Source organism: Dendrobium catenatum, unplaced genomic scaffold (assembly GCF_001605985.2).
Source record: "Dendrobium catenatum unplaced genomic scaffold, ASM160598v2 fragScaff_scaffold_1056, whole genome shotgun sequence".
Classification (NCBI taxonomy): domain Eukaryota; kingdom Viridiplantae; phylum Streptophyta; class Magnoliopsida; order Asparagales; family Orchidaceae; genus Dendrobium; species Dendrobium catenatum.
The window spans coordinates 325,416-347,779 of NW_021319518.1; the positions used below are offsets into that span (position 1 = coordinate 325,416).

A 22,364-nucleotide genomic window follows, 5' to 3' on the forward strand; every position below is an offset into this window, starting at 1 on the left:
TATAGCCCCGAAGGTCAAAAATATCATTTCTTTATAGGCTCAATAACAAAATTTATAATTTTAATTTAACAGATATTTTCTCTCATTCAATATTTAGTTGAATGTGGTTTTTATTCAGGGGTACGGATGTCTCATAAGAGCAAGACCTTGTGGTTAATTACATCTCAATATTTGGTACTAAAAAAATTAATTAAACTAATGGTATTCTTTCTTTTGAAAATCATCAAAATATTGGCTAAAGCTTTCATTTTAAAATTCATGAACAAGATTTTTTACATTTAGAAATTTCAAACAAGAGAGGGATCAACTTTGATTGGAATTCTTAGAATAAGAGCTAAAAGGGAGGAAGAGTATGAGTACTTGATTCTGAGGGGAAACTCAGAGGTATTCAAAACTATCCTTTATTAGGCTTTACATTTTAGAATTAAATTTTATTTAAGTTAATCATTTTCATTTAGAATGTTGGGGCTTATATTCCAACAACAAATATTGAAGAAAATGTCCAGAATGTAAGGATTTATGAGGTGATTGAAATCAACCACTGCCTCGGACCTTAGAACTAAGGTGAGGACTTCTGAGGGATAGTGCTTCGAACCTAAGTATAATGGAGTGCAAAGGATTTCTAAATTATACCTCACATGAGGTATAGCCAGCCCGACCTGTGGATTTATTGTCTTGCTTGAAAAGGGCTACCAACTAACCCACATAGTCATTTTTAAAACCATGATATCCAGTCTCAATGCATATGAAGAATAGGGAGGTAATTTTTATTTAAAGGATAGGGCTAACAGCTTAGCTTTGAGGCCAAGATACCTAACTATATGGGTATACAAAATGCTGACTCACAAATGCAAATTTTTTTATTATCTAATTCTTAAGTGAGGGCTTTTCTACAAGAGAATTACTGGGTTAGGCATGATCATATTAATTTTGGAAAACTTAGCTCCTTGAAAAGAGACATGCAATTTTTCTTATATTTTACAAAAAATATAGAGCCTAAGGTTGATTTTATGTTGTTTAACATTTTAATGAGTAGAAAACTAAATTTTATCCTTAGAGCCTACTGCATCAATATGTCCAGGTCACCCCCAAGCAAAAGCAAAGAAGAAACCTAGGAAAAAATATGTTTTTTATTACGCAATCAAGTAAACAATCAACACATGCTTTCATATATGCATAATCAACAAAAAGGAATGTAGTCCAAATTATTAAAATTAAGTTTGGCAGCTAAATTGTCTATCATTATACAACCAGTCAAATCTTATTACAGACTTTACTTGTGTGGGAGTCTTTAAGTTATGGCTTTCAGGTAGACCTTGGGCTTCACATTTAACTTGTGCATCCTCTTGATCCACCTTTCCTTTGACTGAACCCCACAAGTTTAACATACAACTCCTAAATTTATCAAATACATGTTAAAAATATAAAAGACTCAAAACATACAAAATAGGGTAGGGATTAGAAGCAGTTTATGTATAAAGCATGAGAAATCATCAAGAATTGTCTAGCACTGTAAGTGATGTCCCGGCTTCTACCCTATTGGACATAGTAATATGCAAGAATATGTTAGCAAGCATTTTATTTATTATTTATTTCACCCCCTTTTGGACATAGTAATATGCAAGAATATATATATATATAGCCACTTAAGGGCAAGTGCCAATAATACAGACAATCAAAAAGGCACCACACCAAAATATCAAACACATGTGCAGAAAAAAGAAAAATTATAATCCTAACATGCCTACGAGGTTGTACACCTAAGTATGTGAAGCTTATGAGGCATGTCACATTATGAAAGGTATTTTATTTTATTGAGGATTGGAGGTATTTAAATTTAATCCAATAGTGATTTCTCTTTTAAGTTGTTTGTGACTTAAAAATTTTGTTTGGCTTTTAGGTGTTTCATATTTATGATGATTATGAAAAACTCATAAAACAACCATTGTTTGCTTTGAGGAAAGTCTACCACTTATGAGTCCTAAGATATAATGATGCAACCATTCCATCTTTTGGGGTGGAATAATTAACCGTTGTATCAAAGGAACTTATGTGATTTTAAAATGTTGTGTAGTGTTTGGATTAGAGAGAAGTGTTTACCTGATTGGTTAAGACAAACATAGCTAAGAGTTAGACTTATGACTTTGTGAAACTCACCGAATTTGGTAAAGTGAACTTCAAAAGATAGAAAACTCCTAAAAGATATCTAAAGGTTATGTTTTAGTTGTCATAAGGAGAGACTATTTGTTATGTTAAATGAAATGCTACTTAGGGGTTGGGTCTAAAAGGGAGATATCCAACATGTAGCTTTTGGGATAGATGTTGGAGGATTTTTCTTAGCTTTTGGAGCAAGGTTGAGAAAATTTTCCTACAACTTAGAGGCTAGATGAAATGAGATAAAACCTATAGTTTTGAGGCTAAGGAAATGAGACATTACCTTTAGCTTTTGGAGCTATGAGGAGAAAAATCTCCTACAACTTTGAGATTTGAGGAGAAGAAAATAGACCTTAGACTTTGAGGCCAAGGTATGAAGGAGTTCCCTTTAGCTTAGGGCCAAAAGGAAGAGAAAGAAGATGTCCAACATATAGCTTTTGGGCTAAGTGTTGGAAGATCATTTTTAGCTTTTAGAACTAAAGAAGGGAGGATGTAGGGATCCAACATAGCTTTTGGGCTAAATATTGGAGGATTCTCCTTAGCTTTTGGAGCTAAAGAGAAAGAGATCTCCTACAGCTTGAAAGTCACAGGAGAAAGAAATGAAACCTATAGCTTTTGTGCTAAGGCTAGAAATCTTCTAGAGCTTTTGGAGCCCATGGAAGTGAGGAAAGATTTATAACTTTGAGGCTACAAATCAAGAGGATGTCTCCTTAAATGTATGTATTCAAAGAGAATGAGACACTCACTTAGTTTGGATTAAGCAAATAAAAGATAGGTCACTAATTGATTTTGGTTGAATAGGTGACGAAGATTTGCAACTTCGATGTTAAAGTCAAAGAGTTTATCATTGAATTCGGTGTTCAATGATGGAAGCTTGTTTATTGAATTTGGATAAAACAAACATGAGAACAAGATATATTAGTTTGCTTACACATCATGAGAGATTTTTTGGACCTTTGGGTATCCAAAGAAAGAAGTTCATTTATCCAACTTGGATTGAAAGAATGAAATGGAATATCGAAATATTTGTTGGTTTTGTCTCAATAAATAAATGATTCAGGATGAAACTATTTGTTGATTTTGGTTTAAAAAATAAATGGATTTGATGTAGGTTTGATTTACTTAACGTGGGTTAAGTAAATACAAGAATCTCCTATAACCTTTGAGTTATAGAAGAAGGGAAAAAGTGTGCAAACTTGGAGGTATGCAAACTAAGAATGAATCATTGAATTTTCTCTTCAATTAGAGGTGATTATCTTCCTAATTTGATTAGGTAAATATGAGAAACAACATGCAATTTAGATGTTGCATATTGGAGAAGAGCCTTTGAACTTTTGATTGTTCAAAAAGGAGAAATCTTCCATCCAACTTGGGTTGGAGAGATGAAAGGAGAAAAAATGCAAGTTGTGAGTTGCAAATTCATGAGCATCCTTTGAATAATTGATATTCAAAGAAATCATTCATTTGCCATATTCGGAGCCATGCAAATGGAGGAGGATTTGGTGGCTTTCCTACAATCTTGACTTGTAGGAGATGATGAATAGAATGTAACTTAGAGGTTGCTAAATGGAGGAAACGATTTGAACATTTGATGTTCAAAGAGGGGAGGTTCATTCCTCAAACTTGGGTTGGAGGGATGATAGAGAGGAAGTGCAACTTAGGAGTTGCAAACAATGAAAGATCTCCTTAAACTTTTAGGTGTTCTAGAAAAGAGGTGCTCATTCACCTAATTTGGATTGGGTGAAAGAGAGATTTTCATACAACTTATGAGTTATGAAAAGAGAGGAATTTTTCTACAATTTTGGTTTGTAGAAAAGTGGGAGAGGAAAATACAAGTTAGAAGTTGCAAATCTATAGACACTCTTTGAACATTTGATGTTCAAAGAGAAGGTGTACACTCTCCTAATTTTGAATTAAGAGAGTATACACCTTCTCTTTGATTTACAATTTTTATAATCACTAACTCAATATGATGCTTGTTAATATGTCTATATACAAAAAGAAGAAGATCGGATAGATGATGCTTGTAGGATAACATAGGCAATAAATTTTTTTTGTATTAGTTTGTGTTTACACATTTTAAAAGATATCATTAATGGACTTCTTTTTTAAAATGATTTTTTTGAGTTTTATGGTGAATGATATTATTTTTGTAAATAACTTTAAAGTTTCAATCATCTAATCACAATCCTACTTCAATTTTCCTTCAAATTTTAACGTAGAGTTTGTTCTGCTTCTTCAATTTATTTGAGATTATTTAGATTTTTAATGAATGTTTGACTATAACATGTTATATTTTTTAAATACATCTATAATCTAGTTGCTATTTCAAGAATGTTAAATACAACACTCAACAGAAAATCTTTGTTATGAAGGAAACATATTTTGCATCCAAATCTTGTGTCAAAAACACATTAAAATTAATGATTGTGTGATTTATACTGTCTTGCACCCAACAAGATTATTCCCCTCCCAACCCTATACATACTGCAATTCCAATTTCAAAAAATTTTCATATGTCTTGAAGGAATTTCTTGGCTTACTAAAATTTTTAATACTATTTTGAAGACTAAAAAGTGTCAGATGAGTATGTTAATTCATATTTTTAAGAATAAAGGTGATGCACAAGATTGTGCGAATTATAGAGGAATTAAGTTAATGTGTCATACTTTAAAACTATGGGAGCAAGTTATGGAGCATAGGTTGCGGCGTACCTTTCTTTATTAGATTTAAACGAGAATTTGACCTTTAATAGGACACAATGGAGAAAAAGGATTCATGTAGCCGACCCCACGTAGTGGAATAAAGGCTTGATGTTGTTGTTATTGTTGTTGTTTGTTGTATGATCTTCAATTTAGATTGTGCTTTAAAAAATATATTTTTCCACTAATTATTCCTTATTATTTAGTAGATTAAATATGTATTATAATTAATTAAATGATAAAATAGAACAATATAAGCAACATAATATCAGATACACTTGTATTACCTAAAATACTCTTATATTTATTTTTGGAGTTAACTTTAACACTTATTTTAGCCTTTGGAACTAAATTTAATCAATTTCTAATAGTTTTTTTTTTTTGAAGAAATGCAAATTGCATTAAAAACAATAAAAGAAAAAGCTACAAGAAGAAAACAAACCTATGTGATAGCTAGTCTGTCATAATCCTTCATGATCAAGTTAACAATACTTGATGGAAGGTCGCCCGGAAGAAAAGTATCCAAAAAAAATCACAATAAATGGCATAGTGGGCACAAGCATCCGTTACACTATTGCCCTCTCTAGAACCAAAATGGAAATTTACATTATTAAAAACTTCAAGAAAAGAGAAATCCATACTACTAGCTACATTCTTCAAGTTATTCTTGAGCACCGATTTCTTCAATAAATTGATCACATTGGTGTTATCTACTTTAATGATACTACCTTTGCTTGTCTACCATCCAATCTTTAATTACATCTTTAAAATTGAAAACTGTCGTTAGCTCAAAAAATGATATATCCCAATGCAAAAGCTTCCTTCCATATGCTAGCAAAAATCTTCCTTTATGGTCCCTTAAAACACCTGCTATACTTGCTTCATTATAATTCAACAACGCTGCATCAACATTTAACTTGAAACCAATTTCTAATAGTTAATGGACTAAATTGATGCAATACAAAACTATAGGACTAAATTGAGAATTTATCAATAGTCGGTGGACTATTTTAAGCTTTTACTCTTACAATTGATGTTAAAGGTATGCATAATTTTTCATTAATATTGGAGTACTTATTTTAAAAAATGGGCTAATTTTTCATTAGCTTTGATGTTATCTTGGATGAAGTGTGATGATGGAATTAGCTTTTTTATGTAATCAGGATGTTCTTATAGTTAAAGCTATATATTTACATTAATGTGCTTCCTTGGCTCAAATTGCCAATATTATACTCATTACATTACAAATCACATTCCTTGCAGCTATGCCTCTCAAATACATTTCACCGACAAATTTTATCACAAACTCCAATTTAATCCTATTGAGGGCTTTCAGCCATTAGCTCAAGCGTCTTGATGATTAATATGTTAATAGTGTGATCACAAATCAGCATTAGACTTGTACCAACTATTTGAAGTTAGTTTTATAAATCATCAACCCCAATTCATTTTTCAATTATCTTGTGGTGTTAAAGCTACTTTATGCAATTTTCTCAGCACAACTTCTATACATTTTAACTTTGATTTACACCTCGTTCATCATAATCCTTGCTCGCTAATTTCATTCACCAAATTTACAGGTACATTTTCTACACTTTATAGTGCATATTCAAACCAAATTAGCCCATTTTACATGATTCTATCTTCAATAAATGCAACTCACCAACCATCCCTCTTAATAGTTATTTGCCAATCTATCATTCCTAGTTTTTTCACACATTGATCTAAATATTCTCATTTCTATTGTGCTCAGCGATGCTCTCAAAAAAATTTTATATTCAAAGATGAAATCAGGAACATCTCCAATGAGAAATAGATCAATATTATATCATTAATATATAAAATAAAAAGCATTCCATTCACCAATCAATTATATATCCTTTATAAATCATCAAGTCAAAGAGACTCATTCATAACGCCAGTTACATACAATTATGCTTATTCAAAGCTTATGATAGAATGATGCATGTCATATGGAAGAACAGAGTAAGCAATTTTTTAATAATAACTTAAAAAGCAAGCCAAAAGTATTTAAGTATTTATAAAACATAAAGTGACCAGAATCACTATCTCCTTGTAAATTAATAGAAAGGTTGCAATCAAGAGAAAGAATACTGAAGATACAGAGATAAAGATGGCCCAGCAAGGGAGTATTAAGCATGACGATGAATACAGTACCTCAAGCTCGCTGCATCGTTTCAGCTGGGTATGATATCTTTCTTGATAATCGGTAATTTCCTTCAGCAGTTGTTCCTTCAGGGCATGTTCTCGGCCTTTTGAGGCCTGAAGCTCCTGTTCGACCGAATAGAAATGATCCCGATACTTTTGACGCTCCTCCTCTGCAGAAGCAGCTGGAACTCAGATGGCTAACTTCATACTCAAGAAGATGTAGCACACAAGTGTATAAAAAAACTTGTATGCAAATAAGACAAATTTGAGTTAAATAAGACATCAGCGAAGAGCCTTCAAACTTTACACAACATTACTACCATAGAATTCATAATGCTCTTATGATGCCAAGATACATCGGTCATACCGGTGTAGAAACAATGCAAGTAGAAAGAGAATTTTGGCTAATATAAGAATGCACTAAAAAATCCTTGAAAATTTCAAAAGCACTGCCACAGAACTCGACACAGTAACAGATGTTATCATCATTATCCAAGATGCATCAACCGTACAAAGTATAATAAGTTAAGTGTAACCTTAAAAAAAAAACTGCTCACAATATTTAGTACGGCTAACTTTAATATATGAATACATCATCGTACCAATATATTAGCCCAAAATAAATAATATTTATAAACAAACCAGAGGAAACGCACCACTATTGCATAGATCATTGTTCAAAGTATCTAGTCTAGATTTGAAGTCAAGAATTTGCTTTTCTGCTGTGTTCAAAGCTGCAAAAAACTCTGACTTGACCTGTAAATTTAGAGAATACACTTGGAATAAAAAAAGAAGACTTTTGGATAAAATACAATCAATATTCATCCAAGAGCAACCTAGGACATCTTAGCCAACATAAATTAAACTTTGCAGATGAATACAGATAATATGAAGCTGTTATATTTTGTTACAAGAGTATTGAGTCTTTTAGGAAAGATTGTATATATGTCACCGGAACACTTGATTAGTTAAGGATACGTGAGATGACAATATGCAAGAAGAAACACCAGCTTTTCCCCTATTTTTTCCCAGGAAAAACATTGCGCTCCCCAGGAAAGACAACATGTAATTGGTCATTTGGTTAACTAAAGAAAGCAGCACAAGGCATTTTGTTGTAGAAGACGACTTGCCGCTCTTCATATCTTTATCAAAAAAAACAGACAAATGGAGCAGATATAATGAAAGTGCAAAGGCACTGCGCTAGAACCACTAATGGAAAAAAAAGGGTCAAAGGGTTTGCATTTGTTGACTATATGATAATGTTGAATCAGAAAAAATCCAATCCAAGGGATTCCAACAGCCCTTCTGCGCTTGCTTCATGACTGCACCTTATTTAGAATCTCTCTCCTAAAGAAGTTTCAGAATCCATCTAAACAGCCAAATAACAACATGAAAACAAGGACACAACACCTGAAAGTTGGTGATGCAAAAAATAACCATGAGTGGGACATTAGCAAAATCATTGAAATGATATGCAAATCATTATAAAGAATCATATAGCCCATTCACTTTTCTAAAACAAAGTAAAAAAAATAACCATGTCAACAAATGCATGACTTTTTACAAAAATATCCTAGAATGGTATTTTATAATCAAAATTGCCCACCAACATAGTCACACTAATTTTATGGTAAAAAATCAGCAAGTCTGGAGACAACCCTCTTTAGCTCAAGCCTCAACTCAGATCTTCAAAAATGGCATCGCTATGATCAAAAGAAGCAAATCCAAGCCATTAAAGAATCCTCTACGTTTGGAAACTTTCCCAAGTAATTTTGAGTCCGCCTACTTAGATCACCATTTTCCATTGGTCAATGTGATATCAGGTGTACTTCTAAGGTCACTCTCAAAAGATCTATCACCAATAATGAGATGGGATGTGCCTTATAATCAGGTGAGTTTTTCATCAAATGGCACTACTAAATAAAGATTAAGACTATGGCTCTTAGATAAGGTGGTTTCATTGCAATATGGCATAATTAAATTACAGCCACGACCAAAGCTCATAAATTCCCTAATAGTTTAAACACCCCATAGTGATTAATCATAGAATGCAATTGATCGAGCACAAAGTCCTATGTTAACTAAAATCGACCAAATATTGCCAATTTGGCAAACATTCATTCCAGACCTATAAACTTTTCTTAGATGTCTTAATACATAGCTACCGACAAAGATTATTTGGTCAGGTTCGGTCGGTCATCTTCACTGACTAAATAGACCAGAGTCCATGACAACTCGGGGTAACAAAATCATAGAATATTAATTAGATTCAACATCGTTCTTCTCACTAACCGCTTTAAGCTAAAGTTAATAAATTTTTCAATCATGAATTCAAATTGTTGCTATCATAAACAAGGCATATAATGCACAATGACTAACCTTGATCGAAAGTTCTCCCTCGTTACATAAAGTAATTAGCCATAAAGGCTTGCACCTACGAAAAACCTGAAATCAGATCATAAACTTCTCACAAAATGAGAGAGAAATGTCTTGGTTGTATCTTATCTATAATCCAATTTGCTCTCTAAAAATTTGGCCCAAAACACAACTCTCTGAGAAGAAATGGATGCGAATTTTCGGAATCACAATAGTCACATGTATAGCTATTATTTCAAAACATACAGGTAAAATTTTGTTTGACTTAAGTGTTATCCATTCAATCATCTCTAGGACATTCTTTGGTTTGTTCTTTTACCTCCTACTACATTATATGCTAGTTTCCCAATTACCTACCAGAGATAGTATAGTATCAACTTAAAGTGCGTATATTTATTGTATGAAGAAGGTAAGTTTATTGTTGGCAAGGGCAGATCTAGTATGGGGGCCTTGGGGGCACGGGCCCCCACTGACTGGTCACTAATGCCTAGTTGAGGTTAGTTTTGATTTGCCAAAAAAAAAACTAATTATGGTAATCCTTAATTACCGAATCAAACCGCGCTTCATGCTTACCGCCTAATTTATTTATTTTTTTCCTTCGGTTGTTCCGTGTTTCATTCCTATTCTCAAACCTGCACTTCCTTCCGCCTATCTGCTGTCAATTTTTTCTGGCAGTCATGAAGAATACCCCGCAACCTTGCTTATTTCAGAAAGATATCTCGTCAAGTGGCTCAAATAGGACATGCGAACTACGAAGCGTGGTCGAATGGGAGTTCGCATGGTCGAATGGGGGCTGCAAAAAAGAAAAAAAACAAGCTAATGTAATATTTATATTTATTTTCATTAATTCGTTTTGCTAAGCGGTTCGCCTCTACCTCTAGGGATTTCTTGTTTTCCTTTGCTTGCCATCTCTGCACTGCCGCAAGCCAGAAATTCCCTCAGGTTCTTGACTTTTTTTTATTGTATCTCATGCTCTCTCCACTCTTTCTTCTCCGTTGAGAACCCTAGGTTTAAATTTCCTCATTCATTGCAGCATCTACTTCGAGACCGACTCAAGCTTTTGCCTTTGGCTCCAGTGCCGATGATGAGGAGTTTAGCTTGTTCATCTTCTTCCCAAAGGCAAATTTCTGAGGTGAGAATGCCTTTCTCTGAAGTTAAAACAATTTATGCTTAATGATTTTATTTTTTCCTATATGTTCTTGCTTATTTGTGACCTACTGAGGCTTTCGTTGGCTAGGAATTCTTCACTTTGATTATTTTATGAAAGCTCTTACGGTAGTTTTTTTAAATCTTGTAAATGGTGAATGTTTTCCAGTAGTTGTTCTTTATTTAATTTTTAGCACTTTTTCTAACAGTGCTTAGAAAACATGAGGAGTTTTTAGCTTTTTAATTTTGTATTAAAAGTTGCTTGTTAATATAATTTTTGAATTATTTTAAGATTTAGATTAAATAATATTTATTTTCTATTAATATTTGAAAATTATATTGTCAGATTAGTGCAATTACTTCAATAATTTGGAGTCCTCACATTAAAGTAATCTTGGCTCCATCACATGAAAATTTGTATTTTTTAAATTCAATAATTTGTGCCCCCACATAAAAAAGATTCTGGCTCCGCCCTGATTGTTGGCTAGGAGTGAAGAGATCTATTTCCATTGATATAGCAATGCATTTTCATCCCTGATTCTAGCAATTCAAGTTGATATATGGTCAAAGAAAGGGAGTGTTGTGATTTTAGTCCATGTAGAAGAAGGAAATAAATTAGTAAGTTAGAAGAAATGTCATGTTTTCCCCAGTTCTTAGAAAGGTTCGTTATCCATAGATGGTCAAAGAACTACAGCTAAATTAGACCCCAATGTGAGAATTTTTGTACCAGGCGAAATTCCTGGAAATAGAAGTATTCAAATCCTAAAATCAAACCCTAAAACAAGATAAGAATAAAGTAACCATCGATTTTTCAAAAGACGTGAGAGAATGAGGGTGGATTACCATCTGACGGCAGTGATAGGTGCAGACCATCTCGTCGGATGGTTCGACATAAGGTACAAGCCGGCGATCGGAGACGGGGCTCTCGTGCTCGGAGACTGACTCGACCCTTCTCTTGCGCTGTTGCGGGGTCCTCAGGATCATATTCGAATGGTACCTCCAGGGTTTTCTCCTCGCCCTCTAGATGATTCTCACTCTCCCCAACTTCCCCTCCAACCTTTTCACTTAGGCCTGAAATGATTTGAGGACGATAAAAGTTTCTCAGGGGCTGTTCGACTGCAGTTAGGAATTCGTCTGTCTAAGCAATTTTTAAGTAAAAAATACGTTGAAAGCAGTAAAAAAATAGCATTCAAAAGCTGATCCAAACGGAGTAAGATTTATTAAATCATGTGAATTTGAATTTATCAAATTTTGAGAGAATTAAATTTTAAAAATTATTTAATAATATGGAAATTAAATTTGATTAAATTTTAATGAAATATTTAGCTATTTAATTCAAGATTTACATCCATAACTTTCAAATAAAAATTAAATATTATCAAATTATTTGTTAATATTAATTATTAAGACTAATTTATTTGCATCTATTTATATGATTGATTATTATAAATTTTAATTTAAAATTTCTAATTATATTAGTAACATAATTAATTATTTATTACTTGGATATTAAACTAATGAAACAAAAAAATTTTATTTTAGAAAATAGGCAATATTTTTCAATCATTAGTTGTCTTCTATGTATATATTTTTTTATTTTTTGTCTATGCTTTTTATAGGGGCTTAAGTATGTTTAGGGTTTAACTCTTTTGTGTGTCATTTCTTCATTTGTTACTTTGACTTTACATGAAAAATAGAGTTTCAGCAATACTCTTGTTAAATGTTATATTCTTGTAGGTTATACTTTTCATTATTGCTTAGCATTCGACTAGCTATCCATTGAGCTCAAGCAAATAAAAGAATAGGACATTGTCGTACATTTTTCCAACCCTTGACAGACCTAATCCTGTAAATCCACCGAACTCCTAGATTTAATAAGAATTGAGATAAATTGGAGGAGAAACGAGATTTAAGATTATGTAGAATTTAAAGTTGCTATCTTACTTAAATTCAGCATAAGTATTACATCCAAACAGAACCTTAGGGAATGCTTTGTAGCATAATTAATGCTAAATTTAAATAGGAAGTAAATCCTGTAAAATTGTCAATAAATAGTAAAAATTTAGAAAGATACAGAATTTTAATTTTCATATTTCATCTTTTTTTCCTTAAATTATGGATTTATGGGATGTTTGGTTGGAAATATTTAGGGTGTAATGAAGTAAACTAAATACAAGGGTTTTAAAATTTTAGGTGTTTGATTGATATAAAACTAAAGTAAAATAATAAAGTATTATAAACTCACAATTCACATTATTTTGCACGTAAAGTAAATTCATTCAAACCCTCGTGAGAATGAATTTCAACGAATGCATGCGAGAAAGAAGAGGTTGTGACTTCATTGGATCTCGTCTCCTCCTTCACCATTGCACTAAGGTGCAAAAGTCGCTGCCAATACTCACGAGCTTGTAACTAGAGTTTGACTGTCACAAAACAAAACCGACGAGAGAGCTGCTCGCACCATCACACGGCATGTCACCTTCATTATGTTGTACTCGCGACCTAGCCATGCTCATGACCCGGCAAAACTCGTGAACTACTTCCAATGATACGTTTGAATTCCTTTCATTTTTTTCTATGATTTTCGTGGACATTGTTACATCCAGCTACTCAATCGCAATGAGGTCAGATGTTTATAAGTTCATATATTTATTATTAGGTCATATAAATTGTGAGTTGTCGTTGTTTGAGTCATCGGCCTTCAGTGCCACGAACTTCTCCTTCTTTTTCACTCCTACAACCTATAATCTTTCACTTACATTTTGCTCTCAGGCAATAAGAGAGCCAAGTAAATTATCAATTTAGTAAATATTTAAGCCTTTCAATTCAGAGATAGCAGTGACATTTGCATTAAAATTATATGGCAAACAATTAAGTATTTTGTTAACATTTTCATAATTTGATAGTTCTCTACCTAAGGCATCCATGGATGTCACTATTTTAGTAAATATTGTATAAATGTCATAGATAGTCTCATTTGGCTTCATACAAAATAGTTCGTAATCATGTAATAGTAAGTTTAATTGAGATTACTTGATCTCAATTGTACCTTCTTACGTAATGAATAGTTTATACAAGATTTTCTTGCCAGTCATACATGTAGAGACTCTCATGTAGTCTTCTGATTTAACTGCACAAATAAATAGCTTAAATTTTTCGCATTAAGTTGTGCATAGTCTCTATCCTTAAAACTCCATTCATTAAAAAAAAAATGCTCCTTGATGCCATTAGTAATATTAGACTGAGGTGTATACCCTACTTTGAATCATATGCCATATGTGATATTCAATAGATTGTAGAAACGTAGACATGTAAATTTTCCAAAAATCAAAGAGAATGTTATCAAACAATGGTGGACATGTTATTGAATAAGCCTCCACAATATTTCTATTTCTAAATTATGACATGGATCTTTTTTCTCAAGGATTTTTAAATCACTAATTCAAATACCCATTATAATAATAATTAAAAGTTTAAAATATGTTGTTAAACCTTGTTGAACTACCCTAGGCACATCAAGAGGGAGAGGGGCGTTAATTGGTTATTTAAAATTTTCTTTTTAAATATATTTTTCTTTTTACGAACGATGTTTAACAAAAATACAAGTAGAAGCAAATATTAATAAACCAAATAAAATTTATATTTTTTATTTTATAAAAATGAATAGAAAAATATTTTTATTTCTTTTTTTACTTTCATTTTTTTTCCTTGCTCATATAAATCCATCCAAAATAATCATAATACGGTTATCACGGATTTACAAGAATATAATACTACAAAAATTAAAATATGAAAAATAAAAATGTTAAAGAAAAGAAACAACCGTATCAAAAAAATTATAGTGGTTCGGTCAACTTTGACCTACGTCTACTCCCTGGAGCTCTCGTCTTCTGGTATTGCACTAAATCTTTAGTGACTCTCCTTTCGCCCCCACAACAAGGTAGAGAAGCCCTGTAATATCACTTCCAGCCTTCCACTGTGCAGTTGAGAACCTTTTTTTTTACCCTCTTGATGAGGGAGAGAACCTGGAATCCTTTTTACCCTCCTCGTGAGACAAAAAACCCATAATACTTAGCTTTGAAAATTTTTCCCCTCAGGATTTCCCTTAAGATCAATGAAGACAAGGAGGAACTTAGGTAGAAGCTTGTTTGGAGCAACCACATGAAATCCCCTCACACTACTTATCCCTCATACATACATTCCCCTCCCCCCCTCAAAAGTCCAAAATCTCTCAAGAAGACAAAGCTCTCACATAACTCTCTCATAGAATTCTCTCAACAGCCAAATGACTCTTCTAGAGTCTCTTGAGAAAGTTTAAACATAAGGTATCCAAAAAATATAATTTTTATGTTAGTCATTTTTTATCGTACAGTATAATATGGGATCATATTGTATGATTTGTTCAATACATCTTGTTAGTATTATACAATGAACAAGGGTTTGTATGATTAGTTTAAATATTTGAACTGATCGTCCAAGACAATATCAAGAGTCGGACAATATCAAGGGTCAGACAATATGATTAGTTCAATTGAATAATTTTTTTATCCCAAACGATGGTTGGCAGTTAAATATCATCCCGGGAGGAAATAAGATTATATTATATGAATTAGGACATCTTACAATACAGTAGGAAATCTCAATTAATCCAAAATTAATTGCTTAATTATAAGATTAAATTAGGTAAAATTTAACTAAATTGTACAATACAATCATAATTATATATTACAATTAGTTCTATTTTTTATTTCAAAATATTAACTAATTTATGATTGGCGGTAGAGTTTTTTATTTCTATGGATCATCCTATACGATTTGGATCATACAATATAATTAGTTTAAATTTAAATTATCTTAATTAAATATCCTAATTAATCCATATTTTATCTAGATCATACAGTGTGATACATATCTTATAGTACGAACTTCATAAAAATTAAAAAAATTATTTTTTCTCCCTGGTGTTTGTATACACAGTTGCTTAGATGGCATAAACTTTTACATGGCATTTAACTCAAGAAATATAAAAATAAATAAATTAAATATATACTCTTCTAAAAACATCAATCATATTCTACCTAGTCTTGAGTTGATCCTTTATTACACTGTGTACGATGTACCTGAAATGTTTAATGTTCATACAAAATATATGCAATAATAGTACTAGAAGAAATAAAATAGTAATCAAATAATATTTATTATCATTAAAATCTTAAGTTCGGGATTCTGAATTGTAACATGACTACTAAAGCTCATTCATACCTCAAGACATATCATGAGTTTATCAAGTGGGCTCTTAAAAACCTTATTTTAATATTAAGTACTTTGATCGTTCAATATGATTTACATATAATTTATACTATTAGTTTAATTTTGTAAAGATCATCCAGAACGGTGTACAGTTGTCTAATATAATTAGTTATATCGAATCATCAATCATTCAAGACAAACCAAGGTTAATCCAACGAGTTCTTTGGGGAATTAGACTATATGATCGTTAATGATGATTAGATTAGATTTTATTCCTTAATTATTGTGATTAAATTAGTTAATTTTAATAAGTGTTTGTATAGTACAAAAAGGTTCATATAGTATGATTAATTCAATTTTTAAATTTTAAGTTTTCCTAATTTAATTAACCATGATTAGATGGAAAGATTTCTCAAAATAATGATCATTATATATGTACGATGTAGTGGTCATATAATGTGAGCTTGGGTTTAAATTCAATGTGTGAACAATTTTATGCTATGGGTTTAAATATGCTTAAGTTTTTGTTTGATATGTGTGCACATTTGTCTATCAAGTAATAAAGTGAATTAAGAGAGTGTGGATCCCACTAGAAAGTATTATGTTGATATGCAAGTAAATTAGTATTGCCTAATACAATAATAATGTTTATCCTACTGAAAAAAAGGGTTGAATTCTGTCACTATAGAGGATTGCAAAAGAAAAGATAAAGTACCAAATAACAATATATTTTGGATTAATAAATGCAAATTACCAAAGTTTTCTTAATGAGACTCTCTTTTGTTGATGTGGATCAGAACACTATATCTCTATCAAGCTTGTAGGGATGTAAAGGGAGGTTTATGATATTCTTACAGTAATCGTATCTCTATAGAACTTACAAGGTTAAACATTCTATATCTAGGCATGTAAATATTTCATTTCAATGCTCCTATAGATTCCAATATTTATCTCTTAAAGCAATATATTACACTAGTTTTTAACTACACACATGACCATTATTTGCATTAAATTAAGATTTAAAGATTCTAAAAATATTTATTTATCATTCAAAGCCCAAAACTATATAATTAGCCAAACATGGAATGTGAAGAAAATAAATTATATTTCATTGCTTGTATAAAAGAGAAAATACATGAGTAAATGTTATTTTAGATGTCACCCGAATAGTACAAATGCACTCACCACACTCCTTTCCTCTTATAATATCTGATTTCTTACAAAGAGATAGACTAAAATTCCTAAATATAGTATCATTCTCTTCCATGGCCTCCCTTAGACTTTACTCTAAGGGGGCACTATAGTTTGGACTGAACTTGATGGAATTATGACAAAACTCTCACTCAAATGAATAGAAAAACTATTTATACTTATAAAAAAATAGACTCAAGCACTGCAACACTTGACATGGTGGCGTCGAGGAGTTATAAAATGATCTAGCCCCTTGGTGATATTTGGCTTGTTCCATTACAGTGATGGACTGATTCAGCTCACCCAATGGCTAAAATGGTGCATCATTTGACTAATTTGGTGTTGCTCTATCTTTTATCAACTACTCTATCATAGTGTTCAAGAAGTTGAGTGTTAAGATGCTTGAATGGTGCAGTTTGACTAGGGGTGTTGGTATTTGACACGACCAAAAAATCTAATTCAAACTACGTTCGAATATTTTGGATTAGGGTCAACCCGTTTAAGAAATATGTCAGGTTCGAGTTCAACAAAACTGAGCCATTAAAAAAATTAGGTTGGGTTTGTTGACTCAGAAACTTCAGAATGACCTAGATTAACCTATGTTATTTGCATCTACATGGGTCGCATTTGCCTGCATCGCCGCTGCGTCTACCCATATCAATTCTTCCACTCATCCCTCATTATGTCTGCCCTATGACAAGTGATGATGTCATCGCTGCCACTGGCACACCTCAAAATTTGTCTTATTTTTAATCATCATACTTAAACATGTATAATAATTTAATTATTTAGTTGTATCTATATTTTATATTAAATTATATTAAAAATAATTTATTAAGCAAAATAAGATATATATAAATTAATTTTATCATGTCCCACAATTATTATTATTATTTTCTTTTGGACAGAGAGCAAAAACTACAAGGCATCTATCGTGTAAACGCTGATCCAGCAGAAGAAAACAAGCTTCTCAGCGCTCTAGTCTAATGTTTAGTCAGTCAATTGACCAAAACACTCTCTCACGTATATATCGTGAGATGATGAAAATATCGCGAAAAATCTAGCGCCCGCTACATTCAGCATACCTCTGCAGACGTGGCGGCTGTGATGCCCAGAGGCAGTAGCCGACCATGGCCTGCCTGATAAGAGAAACTGAAAACGAGAAATCGCGACCCGCTCTGCAACTTATCGGACTTCAAACTTTAAATATAAGAAATTCATTTTATTTAGTTCTGAGAGAGATGACTTAAATTCCTAAGAAAGTTGAGGGCAGTAAACTTTATCGTTTTCGGAAAAATCGTGCCCTTCTCTCCTGCTCTTCCAGCTGGAATCGGCACACATCGGATCCGTACAGATCTTTCGAAGTTTTACTCAGCACTCGAATTGTAATCGCTGGTTTTCGGCGTGAGCTGTGAAGGAGATCAGTGTCGGAGCTCAGGTGAATGCTTTCCGTGGAATGCTTTCAGTGTCGGATCTGAAATTTAGGCGGCGGTCTTTCTGAAGGCGTCTCAATATCTTTGAAGTTTTTGACTGAGGTAGGGTTTTACCTCTGGCAAGTGGAATCTTCTTGTATTGAACGACAAGGAGGCTAAGGTTTGCGTTTGCAATGCGATTTTAGGTCTACTTGGGGGCTTGTTGGAGAAATATGTTCTATTCTCAATTTATTTTGGCAAAGAAAGGTCCTTTGGGGACCATATGGATTGCGGCCCATTTGGAGAGGAAGCTAAGGAAGAATCAGGTGGCGGATACTGATATTGGCGTCTCTGTAGGTTGGTATCTTGTAATTTCATTGACTGGACTGCTCTGCCATTCGTTTCTATTTAGTGCTTCCGAGCATTCTTGGTTTATTTTTCAGTTTCTTGCTACATAAGGTTTTTATGATACACCAATGTTTCTTTGTTTCTGCCTTTCTGGCGTGAATTGTAAATATATTTAACATTTTAGTAATTCGTTGTTGTGAAATTAAATATTTTACCAACGTAATCATAATCATTTTGGGAGGCTGTTCTGTATTCGCAAAATTATGGTGAACGCCTTATAAAACCGCCCCAACACTCCGGTCTCTCATTGCAGTCCACCATTAGATTGAATGGTGGAAGAGCGGGAGGGAGAGGAAATGAGAGGAGAGCGCCGTGGTGGCTGCCGCCATAATTAAGGTCCCATCCAAATCACTTCTGTTTCAAGGAGATATTGGAAGTTGGTCCACTTTTCTAGTCACTGCAATTCAATATTATGTGGAGTGGTGAGAATGGAAGTTTTATCTTTTTAGAAGAGAAATGAGAAGATGTTGGAAGGGATGTGAATGTGTGAGATACATACAAGAAGGGATATGAGTGCGAGCGGTTTGTAGATCAGGTCTGAAACGAAATTAGTTTGGGAGATAATAGAGCTAGCATTTTTATGAGAGATACGAGTGCCACTTTTTTTGTTTGAAATTTTGTTGGAGGGGTGGGGACAACATGACAGTCAACACTTGTTGCTCCCTTTTCTTTGCATGGGATAGAGATAGAGATGATGTGTTTTGCTATTGCCTATGCTTAGAACTCATAGTGAATTGGGATGCGAGATGAAAGGAGTTTGGATGGCGTAGGGAAGTAGTTCTTTTCCTCTCCAATTTCCATTTCATTTACATAATGCAATTTCCTTCAATTCTAACTGTGCAATTCTCTTTGGGCAATTAGGATTGATTCTATCATTTTCTTATAATATCACTTTGTTTTTTGTGGAATGGATCCCAACCATCCAAAAGTGGATTGTCATGTTGAGATGGCAGTAGTTTTACCATGTTGTTGTCAAGGTAATTTGATAGGATTTAAAACTATCTAGAAGTATTTCTTGAAGTCTATTCCATCTAATAGTGAGTTGCTATGGAAAGGGGGAGAAAGAGATGTTGTGATGGAAGGGAAAGATATAATATTTTTTGGTTTGGGATTGGTGGTGGGGGTGGGTAGTAGAGTCAGGTGGCTACATTTTAGCATGAGCAATATTTACTAAGGAAGTTTTCCTTCCTTGATTTGAATTATCTTAATATGGTGTCCAACCACATTGCATTAATGTCATCATGATATTTGGTCTTTTGGTTATTTCTTATTTTATGATTAATGCAATACACGGGTTTATATGCAAGGGCTGATTTCGCTTTGTTATATTTCATTTGTACGGTTATTGAATAAAACTATTGTAGAGGAGCTTCTCTCTATCTATATCTCCCAAAATAGGTGAAGTTTTGATCATCTTGGTATCTTAATAAATTTACTATTTAGGCATCTTAATAAATTTACTATTTGACTGTCTTAATAAATTTACTGTTTTGACATTGCAATATAAATTAACTATTTTGGCACTGCAATATAAATTAACTATTTTGGCATTGTATTTAATTTTACTATTGTAGCATTTGCAATCCTTACATAATTTATCATTCAAAATTTTCATTTTTTGTGTCAATTTTTTTCTTTTTTTAAAAAATATGTTCAATTAATATCCTTTAGACTCTTCAGTTTTGAAATTTATTAATACTTATTATATGGTCAGTTTTGGTCTTGCTAGTCTTCAAAGAAATGATTCTGCTTTCTGTCACGACCCGACCCGGCTATCCCGAATTAACGGGCTGGAAGATACAATCGACGGGAAAACATCATAGCATAAACATAATCATTTCATATAAACTTTATAACAGAATTTGAATATCCTCAACACATAAAAAAATGCAATTAAGAAAACATCAATATCATAATTGTCCAAATTTGTTTCTTCTCACACAACTACTAAAAACTTAAATCATCAACAATTACATAAACTCCTACAAGCTACACAAATACAGGTCAAAGACTCAACATAAAATATAAAACATAAAAAACTTTTCTTCTTCTTGAGGTCCTCTACAACTATAGATATACTGCCATCACTTCTTAATAATTTCTCCTGAAAAATATTTTCAAACATAGGATGAGCCAACGCTCAGCAGGTGAAAAATATTTATCTCAAATTCATGAAATATTTTTCTTATCTTTCTTAAACATGTCATTAAACATGAAATAATAAAGATCAGAATAAGCATTTATGCATGAATTTATAAAACAGTTTCAATAATCATTCTTAAGATATTTTCTTTTTTCCATATCATTATTTTCTTTCTTTTCTATAAATTTTCCTTTTACTTAAATCATTTCATTAAATGCATAATTTTTAAAATCATAATATGATAAACACCAGTCCCAAAAGTACTAATGTTTGTACTGATTAGGTACACAGTCTTTTAACAATTTCTTTTACCATTTGGTTCCGAAGAACCCCATTACCATTTAGCTTTTGTAAGCCTCTTTATCATTTGGCTCCGTAGAATCCCATTACCATTTGTTTGACACTTCCAGATCAACATGCACATACACTTTATAATATTTATATTCATCAAAGGATTAGAAACTATTCAATGCATCATATGATCTTTAATGTTTTTCGGATAAAGAAATTTTTGTATTTCTTAAGCATGAAATTGTTTACTTGCTTTAACATTCTAAATAATGTGTCATATGTATAAATAAGAATTGTAAAGCTAAAATAATAATAGAAAATTCATGAACATTAATTTGTAACATTTTAAAAGTGCAGAAATATTTAATTAAATTTTATAAACTCAATTTAAATATAATTCACCTACCTTGCAAGTATCGAACCACCTCCACAACGTTGCACGACATTGTCTAACCACTTGTCATAATTTCGATATAAAGATTTGAGCGAAATTTAAGATTTAGGGTTTCCAAAATTTTGGATTTTAAATAATTCAAAAAAATAATTATGTTAATTATTTTCAATAATTATGATGTGTGCTTAGTTCAATTGTAACTATCTTTAGGTGTGGATTTAGGTGGAAACAAGTAATTAGACAACGTCGTGCAATGTTGTGGAGGTGGTTCAATACTTACAAGGTAGGTGAATTATATTTAAATTGAGTTTATAAAATTTAATTAAATACTTATGCACTTTTAAAATATTACAAATTAATGTTCATGAATTTTCTATTATTATTTTAGCTTGACAATTCTTGTTTATACATATGACATATTACTTAGAATATTAAAGTAAATAAATAATTTCATGCTTAAGAGATACAAAAGTTTCTTTACCGAAAAACATTAAAAATCATATGATGCGTTGAATAGTTTCTAATTCTTTGATGAATATAAATATTATAAAGTGTATGTGCATGTTGAGCCGGAAGTATCAAACAAATGATAATGGAGTTCTACGGAGCCAAATGGTAAAGTGGTTTGCAAAAACCAAATGGTAATATGGTTCTTCGTAATCAAATGATAAAAGATGCTAAAAGACTGTATATCTGATTAGTACAAACACTAGTACTTTCGGGACGGG

General features: G+C 32.2%; 2 protein-coding genes across 10 annotated transcripts in view; one reads left to right on the top strand and one right to left on the bottom strand.

Annotated features, from left to right (window-relative positions):
• The window catches only part of LOC110110834 (mitotic spindle checkpoint protein MAD1), a 95,964-nt gene extending 84,283 nt beyond the window's left edge, over positions 1-11,681 (bottom strand). For 4 of the 7 annotated variants that reach the window (XM_028698092.1, XM_028698095.1, XM_028698093.1 and 1 more), the window contains exons 1-4: positions 11,391-11,681; positions 9,405-9,470; positions 7,682-7,781; positions 7,035-7,195 (exon numbers count right to left, since the gene is read on the bottom strand). In XM_028698092.1, coding sequence (XP_028553925.1) covers positions 7,035-7,195; positions 7,682-7,781; positions 9,405-9,470; positions 11,391-11,531 — 468 coding nt within the window. In that variant the 5' untranslated portion in view covers positions 11,532-11,681. The remainder of the gene's footprint in view (positions 1-7,034; positions 7,196-7,681; positions 7,782-9,404; positions 9,471-11,390) is intronic. The other 3 variants (XM_028698089.1, XM_028698091.1, XM_028698090.1) reach the window with 3 other exon arrangements.
• Positions 11,682-18,216: 6,535 nt separating this feature from the next.
• Positions 18,217-22,364, top strand: part of LOC110110833 (sister chromatid cohesion 1 protein 4) — a 33,005-nt gene continuing 28,857 nt past the window's right edge. For 2 of the 3 annotated variants that reach the window (XM_020842468.2, XM_020842471.2), the window contains exons 1-2: positions 18,218-18,523; positions 18,607-18,757. In XM_020842468.2, the coding sequence (XP_020698127.1) occupies positions 18,634-18,757 (124 nt within the window). In that variant the 5' untranslated portion in view covers positions 18,218-18,523; positions 18,607-18,633. Of the gene's footprint in view, positions 18,524-18,606; positions 18,758-22,364 lie in introns of all 3 variants that reach the window. The other variant, XM_020842469.2, reaches the window with a different exon arrangement.